Here is a 14,906-nt window from a genome sequence, read left to right as displayed (position 1 = left end):
GCCAGGCTGCCCATTCTCCTGTCTTGCAAATGGGCATCCACCACAGAAGACTGGAACAATTTTATACAGTATCGAGAGAGTCCAGAGGAGGGCCACTTGCATGATCAGGGGGCAGCAAGGCAGGCCCTACGAGCGGAGGCTACAAGACCTGAACCTGTTCAGCCTCCACAAGAGAAAACTGAGAGAGGATCTGGTGGCCATCTACAAACTGGCCAAGGGGGACCAGCAGGCAGTGGGAGAGTCCCTGTTCCCCCGAGCACTACAGGGAGTTACAAGGAATAACGGCCATAAGTTGACTGAGAGTAGATTCAGGCTAGACATTAGGGAGCACTACTTCACAGTCAGGGCGGCTAGTATCTGGAACCAACTTCCAAGGGAAGTGGTGCTCGCTCCTACCCTGGGGGTCTTCAAGAAGAGGCTAGATAGACACCTAGCCAGGGTTGTTTGACCCCAGAATTCTTTCCTGCCACGGCAGGGGGTCGGACTTGATGATCTGCTCAGGTCCCTTCTGACCCTACCAACTATGAAACTATACCATCTATATCAAGACTATGAATTTAGGGTATTTGTTCTGGTGTATTAAGGGGCGTGGACGTCTGTTTGCCTTGCCTTTGTGCTGCCACAAAAAAAATTATGACAGCACAAAGGCAACCTCTGTTTCCAGCCTATGAAACCAGTACACGTTCTGAATCTTTCAGGCCCATGCTGCTCTTGATTTACCCTGCTATGCTGGTAAATATAATAATTTGTGAATAGGGTAGCCACATGACCTACATTTCTGAGAAAGCCAAAGACTTTAGAGAGCAAGCAGATGATATTTTACTTTACTATGTAAGGACTGCATGCCTAAGAAGCTAAGGAGGAAATCCTTTTTTCACTGAAGTCAATGAGAGTTTTGCCATTGACACAAGGACTTTACCCTAGGACTTGGTGTTATATACACATTTATAACACACATGTAGAATGTATGTCCATTATATAAGTTTATTTTTTGTATTTCACTTCCAGTTCAAGTCCAGCATCCATTTCTGAGCTCTGTTCCCACTGACAACGTTGAAAGCCATAACTCTTCGTACAATTTCATTACTGACAGCAGTAGCAGTGACTACCATGGAGAGTGTTCAGATGTTTTCACCACCAAGCCATCTACCCTTGCACAGAATATTATTAGATTAGTGGTTCTCAATCTTTAGACTCAAGGTGCACTGTGGAACTTCCAACTCATAGCTTTCACTTTTTGACTACGGAAAAATTGTAGAGCAGTTTTTCTATTGCAAAGAACTCAGGCTACAACAGGTCAGAAACTTTTTGAACTTTCTAGATTCTCATTTTAAATCCATGGATTTACTTGTGAATCATATTTGCACATCTAACAGTGCAAACATTGCTTGGCACCCTTGGCAGGATCCCAAGACACCCCAGGGTGCCATGGCACCCTGGTTAAAAATCAGTGTATTAGATAATGTGGTGATACAGTAAAACCATGTTAATTAGAAATCCAGGGGACCAAAAATACTGACTTGGAAATAAGTGGGTTTGAAATAAATATAATAATAATAATTTGCATATATGCAAATTACTGAGGATATATACAGACTTAGTTCATCCTTGTGCAGACCTTACTAACTAATAAGAACAAAGTAAGGAGTTATCCCAGTGACTAATAAAGCAGCTTTAATGGGGTATAGCACAAAGAGTTTCTAATGTAGACCAGCAGCAATGATCCAGGGTCCTGTTTTCTTTTGCTTAGATCAAACTAAGTGTGGAACTGCCAACCCCCCTCCTGATGCCACCAAACCCCCTGCAGACCCCCTGATCCACCAGCCTTCAGTCCTGCCCCTGATCATGCATGCAGCTGGGGCTGCTCCTCCCACCCCTGCAGACTCCCCTGTGTCCTGGCATTTGCTACTCTGAGCCCCAGCTGCTCCATGTACACCTGCCCTCTGGCTATCATCTGCCAGCCTGGGAATGCTTGAAGCGGTGGGAGCAGACAGAGTGCCTGGGGCTCAGGACAGCAAGTGCTAGGGCACAGTGGTCCCTGCAGGGGTGGGAGATGGGGGCACCAGCCCTAGATACATGCATGATTTGGGGTGGACTTAGGGTTTTTTTTGTAGGATCAGGGGTGCTGGGTTGGCAGGGGGGTTTGGTGGGAGCAAGGTAGGGGAGGCTGATGGGACGGTTCCATGCTTAGATTGATCTAAGCAGACGAAAAAGTGCCCCTAGATCATTGCTGCTGGTCTACAGTAGGAACTCCCTGTGCTACATCCCATGACATCTACTTTATTAGTCACTGGGATAACTCTTCACTTTGTTCTATCAGTTAGTAAAGTCTGCCCATGGGTGACCTAAGCCTGCACATACCCATAGTAATTTGGATATATGCAAATTACTATGAATGTGTTTATTTCAGACCCATGTACAGTATTTCAAAGTTGGTATTTTTTGGTTCCCTGCATTTGAAGTTAACAAGGTTTTTCTGGTCCAAGGAATCAGAAAACATCTTCAAATTTCAAATTATCCATATTATAGTGCGTACAAAAACCTATCCTTTCAGCTGGGGAGTGACAACAGCTTCGAGGTATCCAATATTGAACTAATGACGTTTTACTGTAAATCCTGAGCTTCCGTGAGGCCTGTTAACACTACAGCCCCCTCAGCCCTTTCTACAGGTCAGATGAGAGGAGGTACAGAGGAAAGAAAGCAGAACTCCTTAAGTATAAGAATTAAAGTTGTACAAGTACTCTTTTGAATGCTTTGCAGTCTCTGTGTGCTTTAATGTAGATTTCATGGTGGTCTTGCTGCTTATTTTTTGCATAGGCTATATATAACATGAGAGAGAATGCTTGATGATCTAATAGGTGAGATCTATTAACAAGACTCTGGGGTGGAAATGTTGCATACAACCAGAGAAATATATGAATTTTCCCATTTTTTAGACACTGCAAAGTCTCCCTTCTTGTAGTCTCCCTTCACTGTCCAAGGGTGACCATACTTTGACATAGTTTTCTTGATTACAGTATTTGCTTATTAGGAGTAAGTGCATCAGTTTTATAAACATAAGACTTTTGGCTGATGTACATTGTTGCAACTCTCTCGAAGTCAATGGAGCCATCAGAAGGTACTGCAGCTGAGAATCTGCCTCTAAGGGATTCTGTGGTCTCTAATGATATGTTAAGCTAGAATTAAAATATAAACTGTAGGTCTCCAGCCCTGTCCACTTTCCTGTAAATTGATGCTAACCTCTATGCAATTTGTGTTTTCAACCCTGTAAAATACTTTGACCTAATTGCGACTAACTTTCTGTCAAATAATCCAACATAAGCAAAGGTCTATTAGAGAAAGCTGAATGTTTGGATGTTTAGAGAGAGAGTGGAGGAAAGGACAGATGTGTCAGGCAGCCCAAGGAAGGCATCATGTACATAAATGTATGATATCAGATTAGAGCTTGAGATGGTCTGAGACACCATGTATTTATATTCAGACCAAGGTCCTGTCTTCTGCATAACGCAAGTAACAACAGAAATACGGAGTGGAATTTTGCAGGGACTGAGGGAAAGAAGTCTCCCACAGCTTTCGAGCTGCTGCTTGTACAAATGGATCTCTTCCCTTTGTTGAAGAGGTTTGGTTTATAGAACTATGCTTTTGCAGTGCCATTGATTGTGCCCTCTCCATCTTGGTGGCCTGCTGTATCTGCATTCCCAAATCTCTCCACTTTACAGGCCTGTTGTAGGGGCTGCCCTGGAAGTATGCTTTGTAGCTTGCTGAGGTGAGGGGTCTTCTAGAGGTATTCCCTTACCTGCTGCTTTTCTTCTTATTATAGCACTATGTTTGCTCCATTCAGCACTACCACTGCCAGCATCCCTTACCTGGTCCATAGGATTGCCATGTAAAATTAATAATTTCACATTTTTAGTATTTTTAAAGAATGACATAATTTGTATCTCAGTGCAAGTAGCATTGGGGAAGGGCCTGTTCATGATTTAAGTTCAGTGAACCTGTTCACTGCAGCTGCTTTCATCCACAAGGGCAGCTTTGTAACTCTGAGGGCAGGTCTGGCTGTACAATGTCAAGGTGGTTATGTATGATATTTAGATTAAAACTTAGATTCTGTAAGAAATTTTGTAACCTCTGCTTTTTTCCTCCACATATTGGCCTGGTGATGGCAGATCTAGAACAAGCCTTTCTGCTCCTTTATACTTATGCAAGAGTGTTTCATATTAACAGTTTCACAAAAGAATCCTGGGGTTCAGTATTGTACTTATTTATTACTGTAATTTGACAGCAGCGTCAGTAAAATAAATAATTCAGGACTACTGCCAAGGGATTTTCTGCATCAGCACAACTGTCTTTGTCCAGGAAATTAATTTCTGACAGATGTATTATTAAGAAAAAAACCCGTACGTACTTCCTAGGTCATTGACAAGTCCCTTGCAATTGCAGGCATCCATGAGATAAACATTTGTCCAAATGTGTCCTCAAGAAAATCTAGTCAAGCCACCCTCAGGCATACCTGGCCACAAAATACCCTCATAACAAAAACATATGCTATTTGAAGACAAGAGGAAAGACATAAATATAATATGCTCAGATGATCCTAGGAGGTAAATCATCTCCCATTCTATAGGGTTCTACAAACCCTGTCCCTCTGCTCCCTCATTCTTGCCAATCTAACCATAAGGAAAATTCCTTCTTTCCCAAATCCGATGTTTAATTTTGAGTGTGTAAGCAAGGCTCACCAGTGAGGTTCCTGAAATATCTTTAGCAGCACCAATGCACCCGAGCCAGTCTAGTTGTAGCTGGCTGATGCCCAGTGTTTCAGAGAAAAGGGGAAAAAAATAACCAAACAGAAGCCAAGTAATGCATTCATTTGGGGAAAAAAGCTCTAAAGCCTGAGATTAATACAGTATAATATGGTGCAACCCAAATGTGTTTTTCATCAACATATAATTTCTGTGCTTTGGGAGCAAGTTTAAAAGTCATTGATCCAAAACACATCCTTTTACCACAATGAATTGGAGAGTCTAAGAGTCTCAATGATCACCTTAATAGACCTCAGTTATGTTTATTAATACATATTCATGTCTAATGTTGATATATATTACTTTTGAAAAGTAGAACACAAATATTTGGTTACATGGCTAACCTTTATTTGGTGAAAGATTGATTTAGAAAGAATATTTTTATAATATATTCCTAAAGCCATTATGCCCCAGGTAGCTTTGTTATGGCCATGTTTTTGCAAGTTTCAGGAGATACTAGGAAGGATCCAATTTACAATATGTGGACTAGGATCTGGTTCAAGGCATCTACCAGTATGCAAGGCTGGGTGAGAGGGACTCAAAACATACCCCCATGACGTCAAACCTGGGTATGTGCAATATTCTGCTGCAGTCAGTGCAACTGGAAATTTAGAAAAAGCCCTAGTAATTGCACATGTCTGACAGCAGTAGCTATGTCCAACCATATTTATTTTGTCTATAGGAACTATTTGCTTCTGAATTATCTTGGACACTGCTAATTTCTTGTCTGCCAAAAATTTGGATTTCTATTCACTGGGATAGTCAGGTACCAAAATATATGAAACTTGTAGCTCTATCCTGTTTGGGAATAGAAGATGGATTTTGTATCTAACATCTAATGGATATATAAATGGAGCTGCAAGACAACCCACAAAATAAGGTTTATCATTGGACCTAAAGTATGCGTCAATTATAGCGGAGCAGATTTTGATTTTCATCTTTTTGCCTTTAGAGAAATTTAACCCATAGGAACAGTTTTGTTCAAGTTCTCAATTGCAAACAGAAGCAACCTTAATATAGTATTTTACATTTTTATTAAAAGTAAAATATTCAATAAAACTTTGTTCTTAAAGTGTAAGGTGCTATTTTGTCCTGTTTCAAAAAGAAATGTAGCATCACACATTTACCCCAGGGTACTATATTTTCGATATGTATTAATATACTGTGGCCACGTCTACATGAGATGCTTAACTCATTACTACCATGCGGTAGTGTTGCTGGGCACTAACTGACGCGACACTACTGCGCACTAGTAACGAGCTAGTACTAAACGACTGCTCAGTAACAACTGTGCAATCAGCATCTCCTGTAGGTGTGGCCTGTGAAAACCTTTTATTCTCATATTATGATACGATTCAGATATTGTGAATCTCCTAGTGAAAGAACAGGGAAGTCCAATTTTACCTCAAGCATTGCAGTCCGTAGATTTTAATTATGGTTAGGGAATTTATTCCATTAGAAAAATTATTTTTATATTAAAAGGTGCATTTTGTCAATTGATTTATTTACCTAAGGACGGGTCAGGTTCTTACCTACTTACTAAAGTATATTTGTAACTTACTTCATAAATAGTTCCAGTATAGCCAAGGGGTTACTTGTATAGTAACCCATTCAAAATTTGGCACTGTATAACTCATACAGATGTTACTGAAAATTCTTTAATTTCTCTCAGAAAAGTACTGCATGCTATGGTCTTTATTGGGGATGAAGTATTTTGGCTAATATCTCAAATCATCCACTGTGAATTAAGTGCTTTCTAATGGAAGTTTTTCAAAAAACTAAATTTTCCTTGAGGTTTCCATGATAAATTGATACATATCATCATAAAATGGCACCAATTCCCAACAGAAAAAGAACAACATGTTTCTGCTTGTGTTTCACTGCGTTCTTGTTCTAAGCCTGTGACCAATTACAGAGAGAAAACAGTATAAGATAGCTATGAAGACCACAGGTTACAAGACTGTCCACTCAAGTTTCAACCATTAATCTTGTCCATCTGTTTCTCTGTCAGATCTTGTACTTTCATATTTAGCATAGCAAAATCTATCAGCTTTCTTCTGTCATCTGCTTGTAGGAGTTCAAGAGGTTGTTGCTTTATCTGATAATCAAACATCTTTGCAAAGAACATAGTGCACAGAATCATGCCACCCTTCACTTCTTCCCATTCTCTAGAACATTTTGAATGGAATTAGTCAGTGTACAGGAAGTTGGCATGGGACCTACATACCGCTTTACCCCTCAAAATAAGGTTTATCTGGAACGTGGGTCTAGACCCTTTGCGTGGCTTCTGTACTGGCATAAATTTAACTCTCTCAATAACTCTCTCAAACTTGTGTTTTGAGTTGAACGGCTAGGTTTTCACCTGAGCAGAGTTAAATGTGCAGTATTGTACACAACATTGCTAGACACTGTAAATGCTCACATGGAGTAGAGTCATTTGTTTAGAGAGGCAAGCAAAGAAGCTGGTTGCTCACTGTTTCAGTACTTCCTAATACCATTTGTGACTGTGATTTTTATTGTACGTCTTTCTTGCCAGGAAACTTGTGATTCTGTCACACATTTAGGCAATCTTACTCATGCTGTGTGGATTATGCTCATTCTCAAGGGACATTTGTTATTTGGAAAACCCATTTCCATAAAGGATCAGATGCTGTTGCTTTAATAAGCTTAGAATTTAACTTAATCCATATTTATTAAGCCACATCTTCTGTAGTAGATGTACATTCCTTTGTTTCGTATGCTGTAGTTAACAGAATCATGAACTTCTGGATATGTGTTCACATGCACACACACAAACGTGCGCACAAAATGAATCGATCTGTGGTGCTAACCTGCATACCTCAAAAAAGTCTTACGTGTGTGCCTGATCAAGTGCTAGAAGAATCAAGAGATGGTATCTCATGCATATTTTTTGTTGCAACAAGCAGAAAATTAAGGGGAGCTAGAAGGAGAAATGGTTAGCTGGGACTAACCCTCTGCCAATGGAGACCCCCAATGCACAAGGTAACTAGATTCATTGATTCAGTTGTTGAAAGAGTTATAGGACCGTTTCAAATCTAGGCAATGAAAAGTATGTTAAAAGCAATGTTTTCTTTTACTTCACAAGATGTTTGAGCAGCCTGTATCTAGAATCAAGTGTGAACATATGTATATTATGGACCTTGATTCCATATATACAACCCTAATCATTTTGCAATGTGTATATTTTTCTGTGATACTTTTTCATGTTTTTGTTAATATATTCTCTACGGTTTATGTACAGAATTCTTTAATTTTTGTTTGTTGTATTACATTTAAACTGGAAAACCTTACGACAGTAAGCCCAGATTATGGAGTAATTCAGGTTTCTAAAGAGAAAATCTAACAACAAAGAGATTTTAAGGCACCTTTTAGGAATAAATTATGGACTAGGTGATAAAGTTATAATATTTTGTACTTCCATATATCCCACTATTAGAAATGGTGTCCCCTCCTCTTATTTCGGTGAGTGTACGCTGATTGATGTTTGTTTGCATATACTTTATTTGTGTTTTGCTTAAATGAGAATGTTTGAAATACAATACTGCAGAATATGTTGTAATAAAGATGTGTATATGTGATAGCAGTATGCAGGAGATGCATTACATATTTATTTATTTTGTAACTGAGCTGATGTGTTTATTTATAGTCCTGCTCAGAGATCAAATCAGGACATATATTCCATGCTTAATTACCCTTTCCTTTTAATTACTACCCAGGTTTAACAATCTAATCTTCACATGAATTCCCCTCAGACTTATTTACACATAATTTTGGCTTCCATTAAAAGTGCAAGATCAACAGATTTTTCTTTTTTATGCTTAGACGTGTTACTAGAAATTTTTTAAAGAGAAAAATAAATAATGATGTATTATATCTATAAAATATTTATTAGGAAATTATCATAGTGTTTTGGCAGACTCACAGAATATAAAGAGGTAGTATGTTTAGTTCTATATTAACCTGGACTCTAATGAAATAAACATAACTATGTTACGGGACCCAGCTGGGAAAGGTGCTCTGCCAGGACCCAGTATCTGCGGGGTACTGCTGGGGCTGAGAGTCCCCTCAGTTGTGTGATTTCTAGCCCTGGCAGGGCATGGTGCACTCCTGCAGCTAGGAGCCCTGTCAGCTTACAGGGCTCCCAGCCACAGTGACAACCCTGCTACATCTGCAAATTAAAGCTCAGTAGAGCAACCAGCTATAAAGTTAGCACACATTTTTATGGTGTGATAGGAACTTCTGAACTTTGCATGTGTAGCTGGTCTCAAAGTAATTACTCAACTAACCAGTTAATTGCATGATACCTGTAACATGTACAGGGGACCTAAGAACAAAATTTGACCTAGTTTATACATAGGGGCATATCAATCTTCTGTTTCTGTTCACAAATAAAAAGCATATGAACTCTGTTATTTCCAATGAAAGGTAGTTTTTTACAATAGCAACATAAGTCCCAGCCCTGTGATTTACTTCGTACGGGTTCATACTGTATATATCTTGATCCACATTGACTTCACTGTGTCTCTGCCTAGGGAAGGCCCCTCCACACAGTGCATCTATGCATAGTGAACTGGAGATGTCATTCACCCCTGACTTATGACCTCATAGAAAGCTCTTTGATCTAATGGGCTACAGTCTCGACTTTGGGTACCTTTAGCAGCACAGAGCAGTACTTAAAACTGTCTTAACCAAGTACCCAGAAATTTTATAGTAAAAGCAAGTCTCTCTATGACAGTGGTCCCCAGACTTGAGGCACCCCTCAGAAAATGCCAGCTCTTAATTTTTACTTGTTTTTTTTACTACAGGAAAACAATAGAGCTATTCTTCTGTTGTGAAGAACTAAGACCACAGCAGGTCATAATTTTTTAACACTATGAATTCCTACTTGAAATCTGGTTTTATCTTCTGAATCATGTTTGCACATCCAACAGTGCTAACATGGTGTGGCACTCTATGGCACCCTTGAAAGGATTTTGGGGTACCCTAGAGTGCCACTAGGATGTGTACAATTCTGTAGTGTAGAGAACAACCTGGCTATATGCTTTTATTGCCTTCTCTCTCTCTGCTAGGATTGATGAGCAACAGTAGAAACTTCACACCAAATAATTCCTTTCCAGTGCTTGCTCTTGGATTCACTCTGTATTGGCCCCTGCTTTAACAAACTTGCAGTACCCTCTTGACAGTCCTTAAATAACTTGTACTGCATCATTCTTCTTCTGTGTTAATTCAGTCCAGCATTCCAAATAAACAAATATGCTACAAGATCCTTCTTCAAGCATAAGGATCTCTTAGTTTCCTAGCTCAAAGAAGTCTTTTTTTTTCCCTAATAAATTTAAACATTTGTTTAAAACCCCCCCCAAAACTCAACTGTTTTGTATGGAGCATCTATTAATTGAGGTGAATATAATTCTAATATTATAAAAGCCTACGTCTGTCTGTCTGTCCATAACGCTTTATTTGCACTCTGATTGGCTGATGGAAACAGCCAATCATAGTGCTCTAAGTGTGGGGGAGCACCGCCATGATTCCAAAGCCACGCTGAGGACCAGACAGAGGGTGCTGCTGGCCTCAGCTCCCCAACCCCAGTCCCTGCAAGAGGTAGAACAGTGACAGCATGGGGTGTTAGATGGCGGCACTCCATCCCAGCCCCCTCCCTCCCCACCCCCTGTCATTCTTGACGGGCAATTGGCTAGTTAAGGATATAAAGTTGTTAGCGATATACCTTAAAAAATATATACATTCTTTATACATTTTAGATACAAGAACAAAAAAGAAATACCCTGAAAGGCAGTGTATTGCTTAGATTTGTGAAAACTAACCTTTGGGGAAATAAGATTTTATAGATCACATTGTCTCTGTCTCTGCATTCCATCATGCTTCAACATAATCTGTATTACCTACCTGATGTATATTTGTATCTGTGTTATGTATTGTAAATATAGTTTTTGGAATCTTTTTTCAACTACTTTGCCTTCTGAATGCAACTGATCTTGTGTGTCAGATTTAACCTGTTATCAGATTCAATGGGTGCGTCTACACAAGATTGATCTACTGCACAGTAAAGTGTCACTGTGTGACCTTGCATACAAGCTACTACATAGTAGATTAATCTACTGCTTGTTTTTTCTACTACCTGTAAATACAGGTAGTAGGTTTACCGTGCAGTTACTACTGCACAGTAGCAAACGGTTAGATACCTGATTGGTAAATTGCTCTTGGTCAGCCTAGGCAGCAGCGGTGGGAAAGCAATCCTCTACCCTGGGGGCTGCCTGCTGCTGGGGCTGGATCGGATCGCGGAGCATGGGTGGGGACAATGTTCCCCTGCTTCTGCAGGAGGCAACTCCCAGCCCTGGTCCCTGATCAGAATGGGGGCTGGGGGATTGCTGCTGAGGCGGTCTCTGATCACAGAACCCAGGCCAGGACAATGACCCCCTGCCCCAGCTGCCTGCTGCCAGGGCAGAGGTACATTGTCCTGGCTTGGGCTCCACGATTGGAGCCTGCTTGGCAGCAGGCAGCTGCCAGGGGCAGGGAGCAATGTCCCAGTCCCTGCTCCAGTTGCAGGGCCAGGAGCTACCTGTTTCAGGGGCAGCAGACATTGCCCTGGCCTGGTTTTGCGATCATAGCAAGGTGGTGGGCAGCAGGCAGCTGCTTGGAGCTGGAGTGCAGGAAGGGTGGCAGCTGCCCTGGAGGTGGGACAGCTCCCCCTGCCCCCTGGAGCCCAGGCCTCACACCGGTGCCCCTTGCCAGCCTGGAGCTAGCACCTGAGGGAGCCTAGACTTCCACTTGGCTGCCACATAAAAACAGAGCAGTGCAGGAGTAAATTTTCTCCCAATGGGTGCACATGTCAACCTGCACTCAAGGAAAGCTTACTGTCCGGTATTTTACTGTGCAGTAAGCTTTTTGACCATTAATTGCATGTGTTGACATGCCCAATAAGATTTATTTGTGCTTACTTTACTGGGCTTTGGATCAGACCCTAAATTTAATTTTGGACAATGGGTTAAAGTTCACTGTTGTCTATGCTAGGATTTTCTTGGGTGATAACATGTATCTGGTTGCATTAGGATGGCAGGGTCTTATGTTCACCCTGGAGGGAAAATGAGATAAATAACATACTTATTTACTTGTGCCTCTTGAATGTAGTGTGTTTGCTGGAATAAGACAAGTAAATTTGTAGCATGATTTGGCAACCTGATGTAGGTGTTAATGGATGGAAAAGTGGTAATTTCTTGATATCAATGGGAGTATGTGGGAATGTGGAGGAATAGGTCTAAATTGTATAATAGATAAACCTGATCTAGTTCCCTTTGCAAGGTAGAATTTGAAGAGTTACTTATCCAGTCACAGATACGTGAGTATAGTTTTCAGTGGCCTCTGCAAAAAGAAGAATTTACAATGCTTGCATACAGAGCCTCAAGTCTCCACAGATGAAGAGTAGAGGACTGTACCAGAAATGACTACTCGGAGGAGACAAGTAAGAGAATTGGGCAAGAAGTTCAGAACTAGCTAAAGATTTTAGATCCTTTTAATATTTGGGTGTCCAGCTTAAGACACATTAAAAGGACTTGGATGTAAGAAAGCATTGAATAACCTTTGAAAATTAACCCTCTTTCAGTGTCTCAGAGTTGGGCACCAAAGTACTAACATAGTCAAAATTACTAGGCATTTTTGAAAATCCTGGCCATTACACTTATTAAACATATTTGGAATTTTAAATAGGAGAAAACTAGAAGATGCAAACTTTGTATGCTGCATCTATGATAATTATAATTTGTACTCTTTGAAAGAGAAGTTATTTTAATGACAGTGTTTGTGGTCATGGGGAAGGAAAGTGTTTCTTAGGAGGAGCCAGTGAATCGGTTTTGCATATATAAGAAAAGTTTCATTTCTTGCTTATGATCAAAGCCCAAACTTTCCAGCTGATGCATGCCACAGATAATTTTATTTTAGCAAAATACCCAGAAGTGAGACAGGCATACCTGTTTGCCAGAGACTTTAGTGTTATATTTTTGTCCGATACCAAATGGTAAACTATTTATGTCAAGTTTTAATCAGCATGGGGTAGTCTAAACATATTCAATAGGTCTAGTGACCTTTTCCTGAGCAATAGAAAACTTTCAACAGTGCCAGAGCTGTATTTTTATACCAATATTATTTACAGGTCTTGTCCTCCTTGCTGCTATTTCTTAGAACTGTCCTTGAATGAAAAATAAATGTGTCAGTCATGGTTTTTGGTCACACCTGTTTTTGAATACAATTAAAATGGATATAACTTTTTCTTAAAAATAGAAATGTATTCTTAGCCAATCTGTAATTTTAGCTGATAGTTATATCTTCAGAAACAGTTGTTTCAGGAGAACAGTCACTATATATATCATATAGACAGGTAATGTCTGAAATAATTTTGTACCAGCTACATTTAATAATGTACCTGGAGCAAACACTAGATATTTCGAAAATAGTTTTAGAAAGATCATAAAATTATTATTTGTCTGTTATATGTTTAGGGTCAAAATTAGTTTCAGCAACATTAGTATTCATTATTGTATTAACATTTACCCAGTAGCTCAGTGCCTGTTTGCACGATCAATCTTAATGCAGTAAATCAGTACAAGTGATATATAGAAACTGCTTATCCCTTTTGACAGAAGCAGAATTAAACAGAACATGAAAACAAGCATAAATGATCTGCAAGGCCCCTCAAGTAAATGATGACGTTCTCACCTGGTGTTCTGAGGTTCACTAGACTACTGTTCTAGCATACTTGCCAAGAAAGCAAACACCCTAGGTGTTGCCCAGAAACCCCTGAAACTTCTTGTACAGGGTTTAATCCCAAGAAGAAACAATACAAGCCTTCCAGTTGATCTAATTGCCACCAGGCCGGAAGAGTGAAGGATAGTCTTCTTACAGAGACCACTGTGTTGCAGGCTACATGAGGATTTAAAGAGTCTCATAAACACTTTGAACTTTCTCAGAAGTGACCAGGGCAGAGACTTGAGTATTTACACTGGCCCACTTGGGATGCGGCCAGTCTCGAGCTGGAGATTCCTGTTAGGCTTCAAAACATACTCTACTGAAGCCTCACTTCTTTGCAGTGCCCACTAAGGCTGCATATAGCCATTCATTTCTAACAGAAGAATTTTTTTCTGGCAGACAAATAGCACATGAGCTGGACTGTACAGACATTCTTCCAGCCCCATGGCTGGAGGGCTTCACAGGCAAGCTCTTCAGCCACAGGGTGCTAGAGGACTGTTCCCTGAGCCACCCATTGGCCTTATGGGAGCCCATTAATTTACAACCTGCCCAATCTCCTGCCTGGGAAGGGGGCAGGCTGTCAAGTGGCAGTTGGCAGCTGCTAAAAAGCAGCAGCTGCCACAGACAGCTGGGAGTGTTCCTGCCCCAGGGGAATATACTCCCATCCTGCCATCCAGCTGATTGGCAGAAGGGGGCAATTATCCCATAGTGGGAACCCTCCCAGTTCTTCCCTATAGAAGAATAGCTCTATTCCTTACACCGTTCCAGGCTTTGGGCAGCAGCTGGTTGGGGCAGGGCTAGGTGGGGAGGATCCCTGTTGTATTCAACTATGTTTCACCCCAGAGTGCAGGGAGAGTCCGGGAGCACTTAGGGTGAAGTTACATGTTACTCATAGACCATACTAAGGGCACTTACAATGCAAGCATTCACATGTTAAACCTCGTTCACTTGTGCTAAGTGCCCTCTGAGCACCTCAAAGTTATGCCACTTCAGACGAGGGTTGCCTGGGCCATTCTGCCTAGCTTGTGTTAGGGCAGGGGTGTCCAACCTTTTTGAATGTGGGGCCGGTTCACGAATTTTTTATCACCCAGTGGGCTGGTGAGCCATATTCAAAGACGTCACAGGAAATGGTATCATATCAGGAAGTGATGCCATGTGACCTTTGACACCAATGAAGTTGCAGGGGTTGACATGGTACTGGTTGACATGGCATGCATGCCCAGGTTGACATGGTGCTGCAGGAGCCACTTGGCTACAACCGGGTTGACCTGGTGCTGGAGAAGCCAGGGGGCTAGGCCGGGGTTCACCTGGGGCCCACCCGGCCTGCTGGCG

General features: G+C 41.0%; 1 protein-coding gene across 1 annotated transcript in view; it reads left to right on the top strand.

Annotated features, from left to right (window-relative positions):
• Positions 1-765: 765 nt before the first annotated feature.
• EPDR1 (ependymin related 1) overlaps positions 766-14,906 on the top strand; it is a 36,767-nt gene continuing 22,626 nt past the window's right edge. The window contains exon 1 of the mRNA XM_025211242.1: positions 766-831. Within this exon, the coding sequence (XP_025067027.1) occupies positions 766-831 (66 nt within the window). The remainder of the gene's footprint in view (positions 832-14,906) is intronic.

The sequence above is a fragment of the Alligator sinensis genome, unplaced genomic scaffold, assembly GCF_000455745.1.
Source record: "Alligator sinensis unplaced genomic scaffold, ASM45574v1 scaffold254_2, whole genome shotgun sequence".
NCBI lineage: Eukaryota > Metazoa > Chordata > Crocodylia > Alligatoridae > Alligator > Alligator sinensis.
Note: the sequence above shows the minus strand (reverse complement) of the source record. Positions and strands in the feature narration are given on the sequence as shown.